Source organism: Grammomys surdaster, unplaced genomic scaffold (genome assembly GCF_004785775.1).
Source record: "Grammomys surdaster isolate TR1022 unplaced genomic scaffold, NIH_TR_1.0 150, whole genome shotgun sequence".
Classification (NCBI taxonomy): Eukaryota; Metazoa; Chordata; class Mammalia; order Rodentia; family Muridae; genus Grammomys; species Grammomys surdaster.
The window spans coordinates 16,709,270-16,732,648 of record NW_021604608.1 but is presented as its reverse complement, the minus strand read 5'-3'; the positions used below and the strand labels follow the sequence as shown (position 1 = coordinate 16,732,648).

General features: G+C 37.9%; 2 protein-coding genes across 5 annotated transcripts in view; both read left to right on the top strand.

The window, feature by feature from the left end:
- Arap2 (ArfGAP with RhoGAP domain, ankyrin repeat and PH domain 2) overlaps window positions 1-3,596 on the top strand; it is a 166,642-nt gene extending 163,046 nt beyond the window's left edge. For 2 of the 4 annotated variants that reach the window (XM_028765220.1, XM_028765221.1), the window contains exon 33: window positions 1,392-1,763. In XM_028765220.1, the coding sequence (XP_028621053.1) occupies window positions 1,392-1,763 (372 nt within the window). Of the gene's footprint in view, window positions 1-1,391 lie in introns of all 4 variants that reach the window. The other 2 variants (XM_028765222.1, XM_028765223.1) reach the window with 2 other exon arrangements.
- Window positions 3,597-9,263: 5,667 nt separating this feature from the next.
- On the top strand, window positions 9,264-12,045 carry LOC114619385 (NACHT, LRR and PYD domains-containing protein 5-like; the record flags this gene model as incomplete). Its single annotated transcript, XM_028765196.1, is given in 4 exon segments — window positions 9,264-9,951; window positions 10,042-10,713; window positions 10,716-11,327; window positions 11,330-12,045. Coding segments are annotated over 4 exon segments (2,688 nt in total), but the record flags the coding sequence as incomplete, so codon positions are not given.
- Window positions 12,046-23,379: the final 11,334 nt, after the last annotated feature.

Sequence of the window (23,379 nt, the reverse complement as noted above, 5' to 3'; positions counted from 1 at the left end):
CTTTACAATTTGCTGGGGTTTTTTGTTTTGTTTTTGAGTGATGTATTTTGTTTCCTAGGATTTGGGCATGTTATTATACTGGGTTTTGGGATTTTTTTAAAAAGAATTATCTATGTATATGAGAACACTATAGCTGTCTTCAGACACAAAAGGAGAGGGCATCAGATCCCATTATAGATGGTTATGAGCCACCATGTGGTTCCCAGGAGTTGAAATCAGGACCTTTGGAAGAGCAGTCAGTGCTTTTAACCACCAAGTCATCTCATCTAGCCCAAAGAAAGTGTTTTCTTCCTTTTATTTGTTTGGTTTTTTTTTTTTGGACTTATTTTTTAATTGCATATTTTCTTTATTTACATTTCAAATATTATCCCTTTCCTGGTTTCCCAACTGGAAATTCCCTATCCCATCCTCCATCCCCCTGCTTCTATGAGGGTATTCCCCACTCACCCACTCCGGCCTCCCCACACTCTCCACCCTCTCATTCCCCTACACTGAGGCATGGAGCCTTCACAGAACCGAGGGCTTCTTCTCCAATTGATGCTCAACAAGGCCATTCTCTGTTACATATGTGGCTGGTGCTATACAGTGACCAAACACAGACACTATTGGGGATGCCAAGAAGTGCATGCTGACAGGAGCCTGATATAGCTGTCTCCTGACAAATACAAACACAAATAGCTCTGCCAGAACCAGAAAAATACAGAGGCGGATGCTTACAGACAACCATTGGACTGAGCACTGGGTCCCCAACGGAGGATTTAGTGAAATGACTGAAGGAGCTGAAGGGAATTGCGACCCCATAGGAAGAACAACAATATGAACCATCCAGACCCCCCAGAGCTTGCAGGGACTAAACCACCAGCCAAAGAGTACATATGGAGGGACTTTTTTTTTTTTTTAGATTTAGTTTATTTATTTTTCTTGTATGAGTACACTGCTGCTCTCTTCAGACACACCAGAAGAGGGCAATGGATCCCATTACAAATGATTGTGTGACACTGTGAGGTTGTTGGGAATTGAACTCAGGACCTCTGGAAGAGCAGTCAGTGCTTTTAACCCACGAGCAGTCACTAGCCCTCTGGATGTTTTTTATTTTTTAAAAAAAAAAAAGAACTTAAATTGGGTATTTAGGAAAAAAGAGACTATCTAGATAAAGTTAGGGGAGGAGAAGAATATAATCAAAATATATTTACATTAAAAATTTTTTATATAATAAAGATATAAGGAGTGTTAAAAAATAAATATATCTATGCCTGCAGGCTGCTTAAGGCAAAGAAAAATCAGAGCCTACGTTATAGAAATACAATGAACTTTAGAATGAAGAAGCATCAGTTCGTTCAAGCGTTTTCTAAATATCAAGTGTCTCAAATACTGTTTTCCTGTACTTGTAGACGGCACGAGCAGAGCTTGAAAGGTTGCGGCTGAGTGAAAAGCATGATCATCGAGACTTTACGGACTCCAGCTTAAAAGACAGAGCCTCCATCATAGCCCACTGCTTGGAGCACAAAGATGAGAAACTTCGAAATCGTGCCAGAAAACATCGCAGTTTCAACTGCCTGGAGGACACGGAGGCAGAGGGTTCACATGGCCTACCAAGGGGCTATAAAGGTCTAAAGACACTAAAGAAGACAGAGGACAGAAACAGCAAAGCTACCTTAGACCCTGATCATAAGCTGCCATCAAAGGTCATTGAGGAACTTAGTGTGGTTCTTCAGAGGTCAAGAACCCTTCCTAAAGAGTTACCGGATGAACAGACATTATAGAAAGAGATAAAATAAATCATTGCACAAGTTATTTTTTTTAACATTGTATACAATGTATGCGGAACAGAAATCAAACTGTAATTCTTGAGTTTCTTTATCTAGAAGAATTTGTCTGTATTTAAGCAATTTGTTTACCTATGCTCAAGCATTGAAAGCTCATTTTAAAATATGTATATATGTGGTTAGATGTAAGATCAACTTTATTTTGGTCTGGAAACTTGTAAAGTTCAATTGTATTAACTTTAATAAGTCTTTGGGTCACTCAAAGTGGCCAGCTCTTTAAAGTAGATGTGCAAGTGGGTTAATTTATGAGCAGAAATCTGTACTTTATTATGTAAAATGCTATGTGTATATGAATCCTATGAAATTGTATCATAATTTGTACTTTGAGAGGCTTGTAAATTAAGTTGTCATGTGTTTTTAGGTTAATATAGGGTCCATCTTAGGGAAAAGAAAGGGAAGTGAGTTCCAAAAGAGAAAGATATTGCAGTGGCTACTTAACATTGAGAAGAAAGCCAAGAAATTAAAAAACATTCCACTACCAATGGAGGTGTCCTAATTCACCAAGAAACAAACTTTGTTAAGGAGAACCTACTTGTTAAGAAAAAAACATTCTCAATGTCTTGAGTGTTTCCAACAAAAATATCAACCTGGCCTATGTTAGTAACGGCACTAGCTGCTGCCATTTATTGTCAGTAGTCGGGTCCCAGGACATAGTCACTACACCAGTGCAAATCAGTCAGTGTCCAATCAGAAAAACTTACTTTGCCCTGAAGAATGTGTGCATGGGCCTGGCACAGATATCTTTTGCACTGTTGCTGTATGCAGGCAATTCTTTAGGGCTCCAAACTATATTTTTGGTACGAATAAAATTTATCACCATGGGGTCTGTTGCTGTTTTTTTTCCTTTACTCCATTTTTTTGTTTCATTTCTTAATGTTTACTTCTGCATTGTCAGTATCTACTGGAAGTGGGCAATCTGTGTCTACTTACACAACACATTTGCAGGCAGTTCACATTCCATTCAACCTTTTCTTTCTACCTGTGGAAATGACAAAGCCCTGCATTTTTGTTGCCACATAATGATCAGGTACAGACTTGACAATTTTCATAACTTGGACTACATTAGCTTATAACAGTTCATGCTAAGGACAGTGCTTTTTATAGATTTCTTCCAAGTCAAGGATGGTTTGGTGACTCTTACAACTGGAAGTTAGAGAGCTGATCTTTATTGCCAATGTTTCTTTCTCCTCTTCTGTATGTTTTCCTATTGATGACATGTCTGGTTTATGAGTTCAAGCTTTTATTTCACTTATTCACAGAAAGGAACACGTTGTGAATTACTAGGGCTGTCTTCACTCGGAGATGCTAACCACATGTAGCTGTTGAAGATAGCAAAGCTTACTAAGAGTCGGTGGAATTTATTCTTTACATCCAAATAAAGTATAATGGAAATAATAAATAAAACTGCAGGACAGTTTTAGGAGTTGGTGGAACTACCATGGATCGTTCATTCAAAGCAAACTGTTGTGTTGTTTCGGGAAAAGCTTAACTTTTAGTAAACTTGTTTCTAATATGTAATCATATTCATATTTTTATGCAGTAAATGAATCGTATGGAAATGGTGTTATTGGCCTTGTTGGGAATGTGACATGTGCTATGGCATAACTTATTGGAATTTCTTGTGAGATTTGAGCTTAAAAACTGATCACATCTGTTTCTCTTCTTTTCATAAACAATTGTCTCCTTTTTCAAATGTAACATAAGGGCTAATGGTTACATCTCACATATTTTGAGTAACAATTAAAATAGTTTTACAGGTCCAATTGAAAATGTGTCGTGTCTTTCTTCATTACTCTCAGAAATGTAAAGTTATTCTAGTGAAATAAATCAAGTACTTTATTCTTTTTTTCTCTCTTTTAAAACACTGAATGTGATACATACATCTATCTTCCATTATTTTAAAAACACATCAGAATAAATGTTATTTTACTTTAAAGCCCGATTACTAGCAGATCTTTCCTGAAAGGACTGAGGGCACTTGCTTTCATTTCTGTTCTTCTAAAGTCAGTTATCAGCTATAATCTCTAACTACTTGATGTCTAGACATCACCTGATGGTTCATCAAAATGGCACTGAGAACTTCAAGCAGGAGCAGTGAAGACAAAGAACTCTGACTTGCGTGCAGATCAGCTGCTGATTTACATTGCACATAAGACAAATTTTAATTCTAAAAAATTGCATATTGCAGAAGGGGATGCTTTGGAAATGGGGGCTGCTATTTAACATCTAATTAACATGTACAAAGATGGGTAACACTCTCACTAGCTTATAACAGCTTATCAGAATTTCCACCAAGACATATCACTCAACAGAAGTGAGACTTAGGCTTAAAATGTGAACATTTTGCTATCACGTGCAGCTATATTTATCTCTAATTGGAAACCACACACTAATGAGTCCTACAGATTACTAAAGTACATCTTTTTAAGATGTAGTTATTTTGGCTTAGCAAATGCAAATTTTCAACGTGTTCAAAACTATGTTGTCCTCACCTTCTCTACCATGACTATATGTAGAAGGTCAAATTTCAGTAACTTCTCCAAGATTTTAAAAATATTTTATTAAAATATATTTAGTAAGGAATAACTACTTTTACACAATTATTTTGTGGTTACTATTGTATACTTATACAAGTCATGGTTACAGAGACACATTATGGGTCAGATATATGAGGCAAATAGGTAAATAACAACAGAATAAGGATCAATCAATGTTAGTTATTTTCTAGTTTCCCTTTTATCTAAATATATATTTCTAGGTTTCAAACTGCTTCTAGAATTTTCCCTTTTATGCTAAATGAATGCTAATGAAACCAGTTTCCAAAGTGTATTGGTTAAGTTGTCCAAACATCACATGTAGCCTTAACCGTCAAAATCTCAAAAAGTGATTTTGAGGTAAGCCCCTTCAAGAGACGTTTTAACAAGACACGATGAGAGTGCTCTCAGCTCCAGTCTTGAGAAACACGCAGGAGGCCATTAAGTCATGCACAGAGATCGTGAGGATCCATGCCTGACAGAGGCCCACAGTGTCTCCCTCCCACACCCACCCCACTGGCAACTCCAATATATCTCAAACTCTCTTTTTCGTCCTTTCCATTCCAACTATTCTAATTTGTTTTCCATATCAGAGACTTAAGAGAGAAAAAATAAGTGCCAGTCATTCAGCTCACGAGTGACAGACTGTCTGTATACTTTCATGGCAACAAAGGAATGGCATAAAATTCTGAAGGTTCAAACACTAGCTGAGAAAAAAGTAAATGTAAGATTTATATGAAACTGCTCTAAAGGAACGATTTATATTTTATCTCTAGGGCACCTGCTTAAAGAAATTAAAATGATATATGTATGTATGTACAATATATATTATATATAATATATACATGTACATATATATATATATATATATATATATATATATATATAACATTAAAATACATAAAAGTGAGAATAGCAGTAAAGTGGTAGATAAAAAGCTCAATACTCACTAATCTCTTCCAGTACAAAAGAAATACTTCAACACCTAAGTTCTGCCCTTTAGATTTAGTTTTTAGTTTAAAAGTGGTTAAAGTAAGACCTAGAATATATCCATTCTATACAGATACAAATTTCCAACAAAGTTGGTATTCCCCAACTAACAAAATACACTGCTCTTTATGGTAGGAAGCTTTGTTTCAGATAAACACATTTTTATTTTTTGTAAGAAAGGTCATTCCTCCAGGGAGATATAAATGAATAAGCTCTTGAATCTTCAGTCCAATTACTGATAAGCTTTGTGATACCAAACTCAAGATCACAATCATAGAGTAAGATGTCACCCTGGACAGGTGGAGGTGCTGAAAAGCATAAACCAACTTTACAAATATATCACAATCAATTGTGTATCTCCACACTTTCTACAAGTGACTACCCTGATGAAAGAATTATTTATATTCATGGATATAATACTACAGGTCTTAACTGAAATAACTAGTATGCTTGAATAAATTTGAACCAATCCTTTTTCTTAATGATTTTTTTCCCAACTACTCTATTGCCATATAAAAAGAATGAGCAGCCTTTAAAGAAATATTTCTTCTCTAATAAATGAATTTAGGTTCTGGTCTCAATAGAGATTAATCTGATTTTAAACTTTTCCTCTGAAATAAAATTGTCACATTACAAGACAGAAGGATCTAAAAGACAATGAGCTAATCACCCATTTTCCCAATATAAAATTTGACATCCAAATAATATTTTAGAATGCAGAAGTTACATGTTGAACATTATAAATTTTACTGATAAAAATGTGACATTTCTTATAAGTATGAATTCACAAAATGTGTTAGTATAAATAATACCTAACCATTGAAGTAGTGTGCATTTATAAGCAAAATATACACACCTGCCAAGTACATAAATTATCCCAGATGTTTTTATTGGATACATTTCAGATGTTGTCCCCTAAACTCATTCCTCCCCCCTGCCCAGGAACCTCCTATCCCATCCCCCCTCCTCCTGCTTCTATGAGGATGTACCCCCACCTACCCATCCACTCTCACCTCCCAACCCTCAAATTCCCCCACACTAGGCATCCAGCCTTCATGGGACCAAGGATCTCTTTTCTCACCTATCCCCGACAAGGCCATCCGTCCCTACTTATACAGCTGGAGCCATGGGTCCCTCCCTATGTGCTCCCAGGCTGGTGGTTTAGACCCTGGGAGCTCTGGTTGGTTGGTATGATTGCTTTCCTGATGGGGCTGCAAACCCTTCTAGCTGCTTCCGCTCCTTCTCTCTAACTCCTCCATTGGGAAACCCATCGATCGGTTCAATGGTTAGCTGTGAGCATCCACCTCTGAATATGTCAGACTCTGGCAGACCTCTAAAGAGGCAGCTATATCAGGCTCCTGTCAGCATGCACTTCCTGACATCCACAAAAGCTTCTACCATTGGTGAATGAACATGGCTATCCTAGATTTTTTAAACATGACATACTATCAATACTAGAGTTTTAGTGGAATTTCTAAGCTTCAGTCAGTGGTAGATGTTTTGCCCATGTCTACAGAAGGCTTTTGCAACATTAAAAACATTTTAAAGCCATTCAACTAATACAATTGGAACACTAGAAATGCTGAAGTTAGTTTTAGTAGAGTTGACTGTTAAACTGACAATTAAAACTAGGAGTTATTACATATGTTAAAAAAAATAGCCACAATCACTTAATTTCATTAGACAGCAATAGAAATTTCTATGAATACATATTTCAAATTACTACTGTAAAGCAACTCCTGTAACCAACCATGTGGTACTGGAGTGGTACTTTTGTTTAATGTTGTATGTATTTTTGTGATTTTGGATGGCTTTTTGTTTCTTTGCTTTTTCTAGTTATTAACATTTAAGTGGAAAATTGGGAAAGTCTCATTTATTTTTTTCTGTAGCTATCATTTTATCCTGGATTCGAGATCTGGAATTTTTCAAGTAAGCTTAGTACTTAAGCTTAGTACTTTTCAAGCTTGTTTTTGAAGATGTGTGTTTATATAAATTGTACTTGTCAGGTCCAAAATTAATCAAAAGTTAGAAATACCTATGCAGCACTTAGGTGCACTTTTTGCCTTTCTACTTATCAATGTTAATAGAAAAAAATTACTCTGAAATAAAGCTGGAAAATGGGAGTACTACTCAGTTATTAAATACAATGAATTCATGAAATTCTTAGGCAAATGAATGGAACTAGAAAATTGTTGAGGGCCGTAGGCCACAGTCGACCGGGTTCACCTGAAAGAGAGGCTGGGAATGGAAGAGGGACAGGAGGGCGGGAAGTGATGAAGCAGGACAAAGGTTTCTGATCGAGGCTCAATGCTTTAATGTTCAGCTTTCAATTTAAAGGGGATAGCCCACCCCCACTCCCAGAGTTCCTTCTTGCTTCAGCTGGGGGTGAGCGCTGGGGGTGAGTGGAAACCATCCTGCTGGAGGTGAGAGGAATCCATAGGTAATAGGTGTCTCAAGCAAGCTCAGCAGGCAGTCTACTCTTCTCAGCTTGTGTACCAGGCTACAGGCAGCCAGAAAGGCGCCAAGGCCAAAGCAAGCACTGCCTCACCAAGGGCAGGAAATGCCTCCAGGCCATACCTCCAGAGTCCTATTGTTTGGTCTATTGTGGTAAACAAGGTCTCATCTCTTAGGCCTGCTCAAGGCTGGGGTAAGGGCACAGAAAATATCATCCTGAGTGAGGTAACCAAATCACAAAAGAATACACATTGTATGTACTCATTGGTAAGTGAATATTAGCCCAAGTGCTTGGAATATCCAAAATACAATTCACAGACCACATGAAGCTCAAAAAGAAGGAAGACCAAAGTGTGGTGCTTCGATCCTTAGAAAGTGGAACAAGATGACATAGGACATGTCTTGGTAGAGTTTATCCTGTTCCCAGCCCAGAACAATACTTTTGGCCAAAGCTGACTTCCCAACTTCTGGTCTTCCATGTAGGATAGTGGTGAGAGGCCTGAAGGTTTTCTGGTACGGTGTAAAAGCATCAGACAATACTTTCATCTCTGGGCTGTCATACTGTAGATCCACACTTGTATTGAATTTAGCTATCACGTGGGCCTTGTAGTCTTGTAGGTTACCTGTCTTTGTCACTGCATCTTGTTCCTCAGCTAGTAAGTCTCCTGTCATCTGTTTCTCTTCTGATCCAAGGTCTTTCTGGGTTGCTCTACTGTCTTTTTCTGGAATAGTCTTTGTGCTTTCTGACATCTGTTTCTCTTCTGATCCAAGGTCTTTCAGGATTGCTCTACTGCCTTTTTCTAGAGTAGTCTTCATGCTTTCTGATGTCAGTTTCTCTTCTGATCCAAGGTCTTTCGGGATTGCTCTACTGTCTTTTTCTGGAGTAGTCCTTGTGCTTTCTGATGTCTGTTTCTTTTCTGATCCAAGGTCTTTCTGGATTGCTCCACTTTCTTTTTCTGGAGTAGCCATTGTGCTTTCTGACATCAGTTCCTGCTCTGATCCTCCGTCTTTTCGAATTGTTTTTCCTGGAGGGCTCACTGTGCTTTCTCTAAGTGCAGATCCCACTTTCTGCAAACCAGCAACCACCGCAAAAAGAGAGCCAACTCTGCCTCCATGTCTCTACCTGTGAGTCGCGCGTGTGTAGTCGTCTCGCCGGCAAAAACATACACACACACACACACACACACACACACACACACACCAGAATCCTTCCGTAGAAACACGTTTATTCCCATAAACCAAAATGGTGGCAGAAGACGAAAAAGATGGAGAAAGGCACTGTTTTATACCCTAGAGCAGTGTAATCACCTCTCATTGGCTGCTTACTCGTAGCGCTCCAAACGCCGTGGGATGGGCTTAGCTTTGGCGTGCTTTTACCATGGCACATGCGCACTTTATTTGTTTACTAGGAAGAATTATGGCTGACAGCGCCACCTAGCGATGGCGGACTTTGTCAGCACCTGTCGCGGCTCCCAACATCTACCAAGACATGTCCTATGTCATCTTCTTCTCTGTTGAAGAAATAAAGTGGACAGAGAAGAGCAGTTTGGCACAGCTGATTGCCAAGGAGTGGCCAGACTCGTGGGCTCCAGTGACAAAGATCATGTCCCAAACAGAAAGACTCTTGTTTGTCATAGATGGTTTTGACAATATGGACTCTGTCCTCCAAGATGACGATGATATGACACTCTCCAGAGACTGGAAGGATGAACAGCCCATATACATCCTGTTGTACAGCCTCCTGAGGAAGGCCCTTCTACCCGAGTCCTTTCTCATCATTACTACCAGAAATACGGGCTTAGAAAAGCTCAAGTCGATGGTGGTGTCCCCCCTATATATACTGGTTGAAGAACTGTCTGCATCAAAGAGATCTCAGCTGGTCCTCGATAATTTCTCTGATGACTACCAGAGAATGCAAGTCTTCCGTTCCGTGATAGAAAATCACCAGCTATTTAACCAATGCCAGGCCCCCTCCATGTGCTTACTGGTCTGTGAAGCTCTACAGCTGCAGAAGAAGCTGGGAAAGGAATGCACCCTAACCTGCCAGACTCTCACTGGTTTGTATGCCACCTTGATGTTCCACCAGTTCACCTTGAGAGGGCCTTCCCAGGGCACTCTCAGTCAGAAAGAGCAAATTACTCTAGTGGGTTTATACAGGATGGCAGCTAAGGGAGTGTGGACCACCTTGAGAGGGTCTTCCCAGGGCACTCTCAGTCAGGAAGAGCAAATTACTCTAGTGGGTTTGTGCAGGATGGCAGCTGAGGGAGTGTGGACCATGAGGTCAGTGTTCTATGATGATGACCTAAAGAACTACAGCCTAAAGGAGTCTGAGATCTCGGCCCTCTTTCACAAGAACATTCTTCTTCAGGTTGGCCACAGCAATGAGCAGGGTTATATTTTCTTACACCTCAGCCTGCAGGATTTCTTTGCTCCCTTATATTATGTTTTAGAAGGGCTGGGGGAATGGAATCGGTATTTTTCCTTCATGAAAAACCAACAGAGTATCATGGAGGTGAAGAGAACCAACAACATTCACCTCAGAATGAATGGTTTCTTATTTGGTCTCATGAACAAGGATATCTTGAGGACTCTGGAGGTTCTGTTTGGATGTCCCGTGAACCAGACTGTTAATCAGAAGCTCCAACCCTGGGTCTCTCTGATAGGTCAGCAGGTCAATGGCACCAGCACAATGGACACCCTATACGCATTCTATTATCTCTTTGAGTCTAAGGATGAAGAGTTTGTTCATATAGCTCTCAACAGCTTCCAAGAAGTGTGGCTTTTGATTAACCAGAAGATGGACGTGACAATATCTTCCTACTGTCTCCAGCAATGTCAGAACTTGAAGGCAATCTGGGTGGATATCAGAGACCTCGTCTCGGAGGATAATAATCTCGAGCTGTGCCCTCTCTTTTCCAGAAGAAACTAGGTAAGCCCCTCACAGAGTGGTGGGAAAAATTCTGCTCTGTGCTCAGCACCCACCCAAACTTGAAGGAGCTGGATTTGGGCAACAGAGTCTTGAACAAATGGGCCATGGAGACCCTGTGCCTCAAACTGGGGAATTCATCCTGCAGTATACAGAAGCTGACGTTTAAGAGTGCAGAGATAGTGTCTGGCCTGCAATATCTCTGGAGGGTCGTTAGCAATCCGAACTTAAAGTACCTCAATCTAGGAAGCGCACCCAGGAAGGATGATGACATGAGGTTAGCTTGTGATGTACTGAAACATCCAAGGTGCTCCCTGGAGACTCTGAGGTTGGATGCCTGTGAGTTAACCCTCACTGGTTATGAGATGATCTCCACACTCCTTCTTTCAACCACCAGCCTAAAGTGTTTCAATCTGGCCAGAAATAAGGTGGGAGTAAATACTATGATATCCCTCAGGGACGCCTTAAGGAGCTCCAAGTGTTCACTGAAGATGCTGATACTGGACAGCTGTGACTTCACACCTGTCATCTGCCACATTCTGCCCTCAACCCTTTCAGGCAACCAGAACTTGACTCACGTGTGCCTGTCAAACAACAACCTGGGACTAAAGAAGTGCAACAGCTGTGTTAGTTCATGAAGAATCCAGAATCTGCTCTCCAGCGGCTGATACTGAATCACTGCAACATTGTAGACGATGCCTACGGTTTCCTGGCATTGATACTTTCAAACTACAGAAAGCTGACGCACCTGAGCCTGTCCATGAACCCTGTAGGGAATAATGCAGTGAAGCTACTGTGTGAAGCTTTAAAGGAGCCGACTTGTTACCTTCAAGACCTGGAACTAGTGGACTGCCAGCTCACGGAGAAGTGCTATGAGGACCTGGCCTGCATGATCTCAATAGCCAAGCACTTAAAAAGCTTGGATCTTGGAAACAATGCCCTGGGTGACGAAGGAGTCATAGCCCTGTGCGAGGGACTAAAGCAAAGTACCAGCTCCCTGAGGAGACTTGGGTTGGGGGCGTGTGAGTTGACTTCCAACTGCTGTGAGGCATTGTCCTCGGTCATAATTTGTAACTCGAACCTGAAGAGCCTGAACTTGGTAATGAATGACTTCAGTACATCAGGGATGTTGAAGCTGTGCTGTGCGTTCCAGTGCCCTGCCACTAACCTGTCGATAATTGACCTCTGGAAGCAGCAGTACTATGCCCAGGTGAGAAAACAGCTGGAGGAAGTGCAGTCGATCAAGCCCTACGTGGTGATTGATGGTGACTGGTATTCTATCGATGAAGGTGACCGTAACTGTTGGAAAGACTGAAGACACGAGTCCCCTCTCCTTCACGTCCTAGGACTTCAGTATCTCTGAAATGTTTGTCTTACTTCAGAGGTTGTATGGAGAATGAAATAATCACAGAGCATTTAGAAAAGCAAAAAAAAAAAAAAAAAGTGGAACAAAATACTCACAGGATCAAATATGGAGACAAAATGTGGAGCAGAGACTGAAGGAAAGGCCATTCAGAGACTTCCCCACCTGGGGATCCATCTCATACACAGTCACCAGACCCAGACACTATTGTGGATGCCAAGAAGTGCATGCTGACAGGAGCCTGATATAGCTGTCTCCTTAGAGCCTCTACCAGAGCCTGACAGATACAGAGTCAGATGCTCGCAGCCAACCACTGGACTGAGTACAGGATGCACAAAGGGGTCCCAAATGGAAGAGTTAGAGAAAGGACTAAAGGAGCTGAAAGGGTTTGCAACCCTATAGGAAGAACAATAATATCAACCAACCAGATCCCACCCGAACTCCCCGGCACTAAACCACCAACCAAGGAGTACACATGGAGGGACCCATGGCTCCAGCTGCATATGTAGCAGAGGATAGCCTTGTCAGGTATCAATGGGAGGAGAAGCCCTTGGTCCTGTGAAGGCTCGGTGCTCCAGTATAGGGGAAATTCAAGGGCAGGGAGGCAGGAGAGAGTGGGTAGGAGGGTGGGTGGGGAAACACCCTCATAGAAGCAAGGGAAGGGGAATGTGATAGGGAGTTTCAGGGAGGGGGGAACCAGGAAAGAGGATAACATTTGAAATGTAAATAAAGAAAATATCCAATAAAAAATAAAGCTGGAAAATGTATAGTTGAGAACTCATTGGGTGTTAACTGTTGAGCAAACATCCAGGGTATGGAGTCTCCTAATACTTTCTTAGTGGCTGCTTTTTTCAGTTCCTTCCTCCATTTGACATCAATAAAGTCACTTCAGTATGAACATTTTTAATAATTTATTTTTTCTTACCCACTTTCATAAAAGAGTATATCATATTTTGATAATTCTCAGTTTCTTCTCTAAGTTGTTCATATGAAACTGACTTAACTGTAAATTGAAAAACTACACCATAACAAACAAACAACTACGTTTCCAAGCAATACTATTCCTTACAGCACCACTGGGTTCACACCAATGATGGCACCCCTCATGTAAACTATACAAGTGAGGCACTAGATAACTTAAGAAAATACTTGCACGAGTAACTATTTCTACATGATGTGACACATCATACGTAGATGATGCGAGACACGAAGCGGTTGTTTGTACACAAAAGTATCAATACTCTAGCTATAAAAAATATTATAGAATTCTCAGGTAAATGAATAACATTAAAATAATTCATTCTGAGTGAGGTAACCCAGATTCAAAGGTTAGATATAAAGTAATAGTGGTAGGAAAGGACCTCCCTAGAAATGGGAAGTAGACTAGTTTGGATGGATGAAGTGAGGAACGAGAATGAAGAGGGGTAGGTATGAACATTTTGGGAGCATAGAGAAAGGGACAGCTAAAACTAAAGGTAATCGAAGGGTCATATATGAACATACCACAGAAGCATCTTTATATATCTACAAATATGATAGGAATATAAATGGAATCACCAAATACAGGGCAAATAATGGGGCAGACATAGCTACAACAAGACATCTCTTGGCACCAAATGAAACATCTATTGCTCATAATGGATAACATCTAATGGGGTTGTTAGCCAAAGGGGACCCATGGAAACCTTCAAACAACCCAAGCTTGTCAAGGCCTTAGTTGATTTCCAAAAATCAAGTAAGTAGTAGATCCTATGTCTAAAGACAATAACTAAACAACTCATTAAAGACAGTTAGGTTGAGCTGGTCTCTTCATAGAGCCTTATAACCTGTATAGACAATTTTCATTGTACTGGAAGATATTCTGCATGCTACCAGAGGAGAAAAATAACATTAATTCAGCAACAAATGTTTGATATTTATTGAATTGTTTGTATAATGAAAAAATGTGGAAATAGAACGAAGAATTGGGACATAACTAATTTATTCTCTCTATGTCAATTGATTACATTTGAGCACTAAATTACATTAGGTAATTCAAAGATGCCTCTTTATATGTACTCACAGTTCATAACACGGTGAGTTACTCCTTACATGTGTTTTGTTAAGAATTCAATTAACATTGATTTGTCCACTGCTGCAAATTGTATTAACAGTAACAACATTGAATAAATTAGTGTTTGCTCTTTATGAGTAAGTTCAATAACTTGCTGTCTTCATTTCTATTTTCTTTTTGATGTGTTCTAATTAACAGCTATTAATGTCTGTGTTTCCTAGCAATATTGTTTCTATATTCATATTCAAATTACTGCAGTACTGATATGCACGTTTTTCCTAATAAATGTCACATTTTATTGTTTGTTATTTCTGTTTAAGTGTTTAATGACTGTACTTGGATGTACAACATGTAACTTCCATTTTTTTTTATTTTGTAAGTTTATCATACCCTGATTTTAGTATTTTAATGTCAAGCACCAGAGTTGAGGCCCAGAAACTGCTCAAATTCAACAAAAATATCAGAATAAAACAAGCACTATATGTACATATTTTTATAAATATTTAACATAGATTTATGAAAACCTATTCAGACGATCTTTAATAATTATATTTTACATCAACAATTGAATTTTCTGAAGAAACAGTGGTAGCTTATAATGCCACAGAATTAACTATTATACTATATGTTATTTTATATTACACAGTATTTTATTATAATAAATATATCCTTAACTAAGATTTAGAAATAGTTTTATGTTATAACCCTTCAAATATAAAACTATTTGGTTTAAGTTTATTCTTCTAAATCCATACCTTGAGACATAGATTTATAAATATTGATTTTAATTAATTCTTAAAGTACTTCATTTAAAATATGTCAAAATATTAGACCAGACAAGACAAAGGAAAACAGAAAATAAAGGAAGTGGAGAAAGAAGAGAAAAAGAAAGATGGGTAGTGCACAGTGAAGACTAAGGATGTACTAAGAGAACAAGGAGATTACAAATAGAATAAACGCCTGATCACAGAGGTTTAAAGTCCTGACCCTTGTTATCTCTTCAGAACAATGATGTTCTGAAATGATAATCTCAAAACGCTCACCTAAACGCTGCCTCATCATGCTCAAATGAAATTACACTCATTAGCCTTAATGACAAGTATACAATCCGTAAACACATTGCACTTCTGCTTATTAGTCCATAGTATCTCATGTTTCTTCATATTCAGATATACTATTTATTTAGCTTCTTAGATCATTGATAAGAACATAAAGAAAGAACATATCTGTTCATATTCTGTTTAACTTTCTAAGATAGTTTTTTAAACTATTTAACGTCCAAGTACACTGGGCTTCTAATGGGCTTCTGAGAGTATTGAGACATAGGTAACCAAGTTTCAGTGAAAAACAAGGATAACATGTATAAATAATAGGAATAAGGAGCGTTAGCATTTACAAATGAGATGTGAGTGGAAAAATAAAGTTTTATGACTGCTCCTTTATGTTTTTCAAGTTAGAAACAAGAAATGGATTACAATAATGATTATTTCATTGGTATTTAGAGATCCAAACTTTTGGACATGTCAGCAGAGTGGGGTACATATCTATGGATCTGGGTTAGATTGCCAAATCAGACCTACACTATTAGCTTCTGGCAATACATAGAATATTGTGATCAAATGGATTTACTGAAGGCAGTATATCTATGACTGCATACATGAATGCCGAGTGCATTACCAGCCTGAATATACCAACATAAGTAAGTAGGTGTCTATTGAATTGTATTGCACAAATATCCTACTGTGAAATTGCTGTTCTGTTACATTAAAAGTATTCTCACCAGACATCCAAAAACAGAAAGAAGAAAATAAGTGATAATTAAACATTCTGAAGCATTTGAGAGGTTAGAGTGATCTTAAAGCAGTCACAAATACCCAGTCTTCTAAGAAAATGAATGCAAGAGAGCAAAATAGATTGGAAAAGTCTCATAATTGTGTTAAATCCCTCAAGGTTATGTGTCCAGTACATTAAACATATTCTAATTGAATTGTTGAGAAACAAATTAAAATTTTAATGATCTTTTTTCCCTTTGGTAGTAAATATAGTTCTCTATCTCCAATGCTACTAGAACACCAAATATCATAGAATAATCATCACTTAATGAATCATTCTTAGTGCAAGAAAATATACAGAAATAGTATGAATGAAAGACAGGCTTTTGAGTGTATTATTTTTATATACTACATGTTGAAAATATAAGCACCGTTATTTGGAATCACCCATCGTGTTAAAGTTATTTTTAATCGATATGAGCAACATATGTTTTTTATATCTACATTGAGAGATTTACATTTTCTAATTATTGTTTCCTGTGTACTCTAACCCACATCTCCACATTTATATTATTGAATGATAGACAAAGTAAATAAACTGAAAATCTAACATATGAAAATAGTATTTTAACTTGAAAGTATTAAATATCAGCAGGATAATTATATAACAACTTTCCTTGTCCTAGAATTTCAGAACTATAATATAATATGTGTATTTCATAACATATGGAGGAATGCTTTATATAGTTTTTTTTTTGTCTTAACTTCCTTCTCAAACAAAGATTCTCTATCATCAGTAATGTTTTTGAGATGGCTTTCTTCAACATTTTGTAAAGTGAGAAAGTCTACCACTTCCTTCATAATGTAGTTTTCTCTCCCAGATTTTATCTCCAGAAGTACAACATGCCTCCTCCACAGATTTCTTCTATTAAACTAATGAACTAATGAGTTTTAGGATGCAATGTCTGCCTCTGGTCTGATCTTTTTTCATTTGTACCTAAACTCCTTACCCTTCTTGAAGATGATTCCTCTTAAGATTTTAATTGTTTTCTTCATGGTCACAAGCAGCCAAATTGTGCCCTTCCCCCAGCCTTGAACAGGTCTGAGAGACCTTGTTTACCACAACAGACCAAGTGATAGGATCTAGGTGGAGTTACCCACCTTGGCTACACGGAACTTAGAAGAACTGCCCCTAGGCTTGCCTTGAGATATCTCCGGGGTGACCTGACCAAGAATGAATTATCCCATCCATCTCTGGGTGAAACAAGGAAGGGTTCAGGCGTAGTCTTTCCAATTTAAATTGAGAGCTGAACATTAAAGCATTGAGCTTTGATCAGAGAACTTTGTCTTGGCTTCATTTCTTTTCTCCCTTGGTCTTCCTTTCCTTCCCAGCCCCCTTTCAGGTGAACCAGTTGATTCCTGGCCACAGGGTGCTACACCAAATCAAGCATCCAAAGGCCCTGGGGGCATAGAGTCATAAATTTTCTTAAGAAAGGGGTGGGAGGAGTGTGCAAATGGTCATCACGAATGGGAATGAAGCAGAAGTAGAGTGTGGAAAGAATCTAGCTTGAAAACATGAGACAGATATTTTTTTCAGGTTCAGTGTTCAAGCCTAGAACAACTTCCAAATGTTCAAGCCAAACAAAGCACACAAGTAGTGGAGGAGGAGGGCTATGTAGAACCTGGAGGCAATGTGTGGATTTACACAAACTCCATGAGAGAAAAACTCTATAGCAGGGATTTACTTATTCTTCTCACTACTATCAGTCTATTTATAAGTGTGTCACTGACACACATGGCAGATGCATGATGATTCCAAGGGGAACAGTGTGTGTAGGTGACCTGCTTGTAACCATAAATGAAATCTTCAGATTTCTTTTTCTTCCTTATTTCTCTGTTCTTGACAAATGTCTTGATTCACCCTTTTACTTGATTTTTTTTCCTTTTCCATATCTCTACTGAAAAAAGACAGAGTGATAATTATTTAAATAACATGACTATTTGTCAAAGGCATTTAGGCATAGTAATTTTCCTTTTTAATGAGGTAGGAGTGATATCGGGGAATTTTTACATTTAGTTGGCATAAATGTTCCCGGAAAATTAAAATAAATGCAAAAGATGACATTTTACAAGATTGCTTTCCATTCTTAACATAATGAACAATTCAGTCACTGTTGAATAGCCCAATCTACTTTATTTCTTTGAACAAATCCATTGTAAGAGCCAACATCATCCCTGTACTTCCAAAGCAGAATGTAATTATCATCACAATTAGCTTTTAAAATGAGACACATTTTCCTTATACTGTTGCTTCTCATCTTCACCTTCTTCTCCAGTCTGTATTCATATCTCAGAAGAGGCTGCATTTAAAAAAAAATTGCTCCTTCTGCACCTCCTTATATTGATCTGTCAAGAAAATCTGTAGAGACATTACAATACACGTAACTGTTGCCCAGTGAGTCATGGAAGTTACAATTTATCCAATATGGAAGGTCAAGTATATTGTCATTTTTTAAAAGATTCTGAAAAAATTTTAGAAATGTAGGTGTTAATTTAGACCAAGGGACAGTGTTCAGAGAAACTCTTCTTTGGATATTTGTAGAAAACATGAGACTTTTAAAGCACTACTCTGACCTACATTAACCCTTGCTCCTTCATAGTCTTCAGAGACAAATGCTTATAACTATAGTGGAATATGTCTTTGAAAAGATAGGAAGAAAATAGGAGGTTGGAGAGATGAGACCATTTGTCTTAGCTGTAAAGATTTGTAGGCAGGGAGAGTCCCATCTGAGATCTCAGTAACTCTCTGTGGAGTACCAGGTCAGCCAAAAGGTTAAAGTTATCCGCTTCAGTCCTATTATCCATGCGTCTAGAATCTATCATGTTATCCTTAAAGGATGAGAAAGAAAGAAGAGAGTTCACTGCAAGAATGGAGCATAAGAATGTGATCACATTGTCGCTGGCCACATAAATTATGTCACTGGCCACGTAAATTCATGGACTGGGAAAAGGAAGCTCTCTCAAAGTTTGGAAACCAGGTGGATACGATTATCTCTAAATGTTTATAACAGCTTCCTTTTCTTTAGGGCACAATATTTGTAAATCTAATTAGAATAGTTTCTAAGAATAAGAGATTGAGAATCATGGAATAGAATATGAAAAGAACAAACACAGGCTATTTAGGTAATCAATGGGAGTCTTTTCTTCTTCCATACATATCTGGGGAAAGAGTATGTGCATTAGCAGAGAGAAGCACGCTGCTTATTTCCTATGGCATATACGTCTCTATTCTCATTGACAAAGAAACTGTTTATTAAAATCCAGATGGAATTAAACATTGAAATGCTGAACTAATTTTCCTTTTTCTAATTCTGTGCTAACCATTCAATTTCATGAGGCTAATTTTAATCTGCTAGAATAAGCTTTCCTTCAGGGAAATCAAACCAGGTAGAGAACATGTAGGACTAATCTTCTCTTTCAAGCTTAGTTAGTCTGATTACACACCTGAAAGACAGGTCTCTATTGCTGTCAAAGTTAAGCCACAATACTGAAAAATGAAATAATTACAGTAGTTAATTTAAGCTGCTATCCACGTACCTAGTATAAAGATGGTTATATCTTATGGTATCCAACCCATTGTATTGATGGAAGTAGAAAATAAGTTCGATCTATAATTGAAATGACAGATAGCACTCTGACGAATTTAACTGTGTGACAATCATGATGTGCACTCAAGAAAAGTGATCTACCTGTTAAATGGCCAGAAATCACTAACAATGGAACATAGAGAAAGAATTGAAGCCAGAGACAAGAAGTGGAAGCAAATAAACACATAGGACCGACCTTTATTTGCCAAATAGTTATCATATAGAGTGAGATATACATCCTGGGTATGAGCTTAAAATAAAAGCTAAAGTGTAAAAACTATACACAAAGAAAATTTCTGAATTACCATTAATCTTTAAGAGGCATTGCTTCCTTGTGTTGTCGAAGAGAGCAAATCAATGTTCTGTACTTTCATCATTCCAGCAAAGCAATGTTCCAAACACTTGTTAAGGACACTGAAAGGATATTCTTAGGGATATTTAAATACCTAAAGCAGATAATTTTCTTCTCACTTTAAAGTTCTGTTTTATATAACCTCAGAATTGTTCAATTCAACCCTTATAAATAAAACTGAAAGATAACATTTTTAATAAGTAGAATATGTAATATATTACACACGAGAATTAATTTTATATATAATTTATATAAACTGATGACTTTGAATAAGGCACAACCATAATATCACACACACACACACACACATACACACACACACACACACACACACACACATACACACACAACCCACTAGATACCTGAGAATTAATTTATAGGAAATAGAACAATTCTACACTGAAAATAATAGACTCTAAACAAATTAATAAGGAGGGAAATAAAAGAATATACTACTATCATATATTGAAAAGGTCAAAATAGTAAACATACAAGTCTCCCTCAAAACTACTGAGATTCACTTAATCTCCTTTCCTGAAAGCTAATTATGGGCAAATGTCTGTGTGTAGAGGTGGCGGGGTCATTTTTTTTCTTCAATAGTCTGACTAAGATAATGTGATGTTCTAACCTTGGAAGAATAACAAGCCAGTTGAGTGTACATTTCAAAAACAGACGTACAGTGGTTTGCCTTCTCATTTGTAGTAAAGCAAATATTGTGTAGTCATTAGAAACAGATGTTTACATACAATCTGTACCCCCTTCCCCAATTTACATAATTTTAGTGAAACTCAATAAATCTGAGTGGATAGTAGAACAACAGGAAAGATTTAAAACACTATTATCATACAGGGAAAATAAGAAAACTAAACATAATTGCCTCTAATGAACAAATAGGTAAGTTGAACTCGATGTATTTACCATGGAAACCTCTGAAGTTACTCCGGAGCCTGAAGTTAGTGCATGACAAGACTAAATACACTTTATGTGACATGGTAAATAATTAGTGTTTCATCATTATTGCTGTGGTGATGGTGGTAATGGAGTACTTATCTGCTATTTTTTCCATAACTGTGGTGTTTATGGAAAGGAAGATGTGGAAAAGTCTGATTTTAACTGTTAGAAATCGCTTTATAAGGTTATGTTTTTAATGAAGTCTTGTAATATAAGTCCAATTAACCATGAAGAAGTATGATCAGATGAAGAGGCATGAAAGGAGACCTCTAATTAGCTGTCGATCTTCAGTACCAAGCAGGGTGGTTAGAAGTATTAGTTTAGATGTGCCTCGCCAGAGCTCACCTATGAGCTCCATGATTCCCATTCTCACTTTCATAGTTTTTTCTTCTTCCTCTCCCTATTCCTTTTCTTTTTCCTCTTTTTCTTTTCCTCTTCTTCATCCTCATCTTCTTCCTTCTCCTCCTCTTCCTCCTCATTTTTCATTTTTCAAAAGTAGAAGTGGGCTAAGGTGTAGCTTGATTGGTAGCATGATTGACTATCCTACGCAAAGCCCTGTGTCTAAACCCAAAGGCTGAATAATTAGGTAATAATAATTAGCACCTGATAACAAGTGCTAGAGGCAGGAAGATAAGAATTTTAATGTCGTCCTTGGCTACATAATGAGATGTAGGTCAGACTCACATAGAGGAGATCCTGTATACAACCAAAACCAACAAGCAACCACAATCACGTATACTAATACATTAAGAAGTTTGTGAGTCTTTTTTTTTTTTTTTTCTTTTTTGGTTTTCTGAGACAGGGTTTCTCTGTGTAGCCCTGGCTGTCCTGGAACTCACTCTGTAGACCAGGCTGGCCTCGAACTCTCGAACTCAGAGATCCGCCTGCCTCTGCCTCCCAAGTGCTGGGATTAAAGGCGTGCGCCACCATCGCTGTGAGTCTTTATTAGTGTTTCAAATTTCAAACTTTTTTAGATTTTTGAGATACCTTTACACAGTGAGCTACCTTGAGGATGGGACCTAAGTCTAGACATGAAGGTCATTTGTGTTTCATATAGACCTTAAACACGTAGCTTGAAAATAATTATACACAGTTATTGTGCTCTTCTGTTTTCATTGCAAACCATCACATAAAGTCAAGTGGGTTATTTTCTACGTATGGTGTGATCAGTGTTCACACAGCTTGAATGTTTGAAGTGTTGGGGACATCAGATTTTAAGATTAGGAAAGCACCAACTGTGCCTACTTTGTACGTAATTTCTTTAGTAGTAAACTAAAAAAATGCATAAAATATATGGAAAACTACTTACCAAAATGTAAATTATTTACGTGATTTGTTATTTCCCATGGTACTGTGTCAGACAAAGATTTAGAAAAAGTGATCAAGAATCAAACTTCTGAAGGCTTAATCTGCTATGTCGAAACCCTGAACATGATCTTGTAGTCAGTGGAAGACCATGAAAGTGTTCAGGAAGAACTGTGACATAATCTGGCCTGCCTTCTAGAAAATTGTTATGACAGCATTAGAGAGACATGAAGAATTGTGAAATACGAGTTGACTTCTTATTGCTGTCGCCTTCCCTGAGCACACCTGACAAGACAATTTCAGTTTCTACTGTGAGCAATAGTTAGTTGAGAGGAGAAAATTTTTAGCTCAAGAAAGCACCCTCTGCCCACAGCATCTTTCCCAGAACTGTACTCTGGTGAAGGCTGAGGCATAATTCACATCACACATAGAATTGATACTGGTACTTAGAGTGGGCCTATGCTTTAGACTGACACCTTTCATCAGATCTTTCTCCAAAAAAACGCCAGTCTTGGGAAGCCACAACTCATCTCCCACAGAGTTTTAACCCTGGCAGCTCAGGATACTCATTGAGTTGCCCTTATTCTTTCTGAGAGCTGCCAGACCTGTCAGACTCATTGTTATTCACAGCAGATGTAATGACACCCAATCAACAATGTTTATTGAGACCCTACTGTGCTTGGAGCATGTGAATAAGGCTATAGAAAACTGCCATCTTAAACAAAGCAGTAGGAAGATGTGTACACACCTCTTGTGTAGTGCTTTTAGCTCTTGTCAATAGCATCAGCTTTTCCAGGTCATTAAGGATACCACCAGAAATTGACAGTTCCCCCTTGTCAATTTGTGGGGTGTTTGAGAGACAAGGATTCCCCAGGCATTGAACAATTCTAAGACACAATTTTTGAATTGTTTTTATAAATCAAGTAATCTCTCAATTTTTCATGAATGATCAGTTCTCTCTAGATTGCAATTATATTTTTTTACACCTTGGAGTCAATGCCAAGGCATTGCCATTTAAAATACCTGAGAAAGAGCTTCTCAAGACTTGTATTTCATGTAGGAATCAGTGCTTAATATACTATTTTAAATCCAGAAAGATTTAAATATTTTGCTTGTCTTCTGAAGAAAAGTCATTTTGAATTCTCACAGAGGAAAAATTATAACAACACACATAAAAAGAAGGTACAGTTTCAAATTTTATTTTAA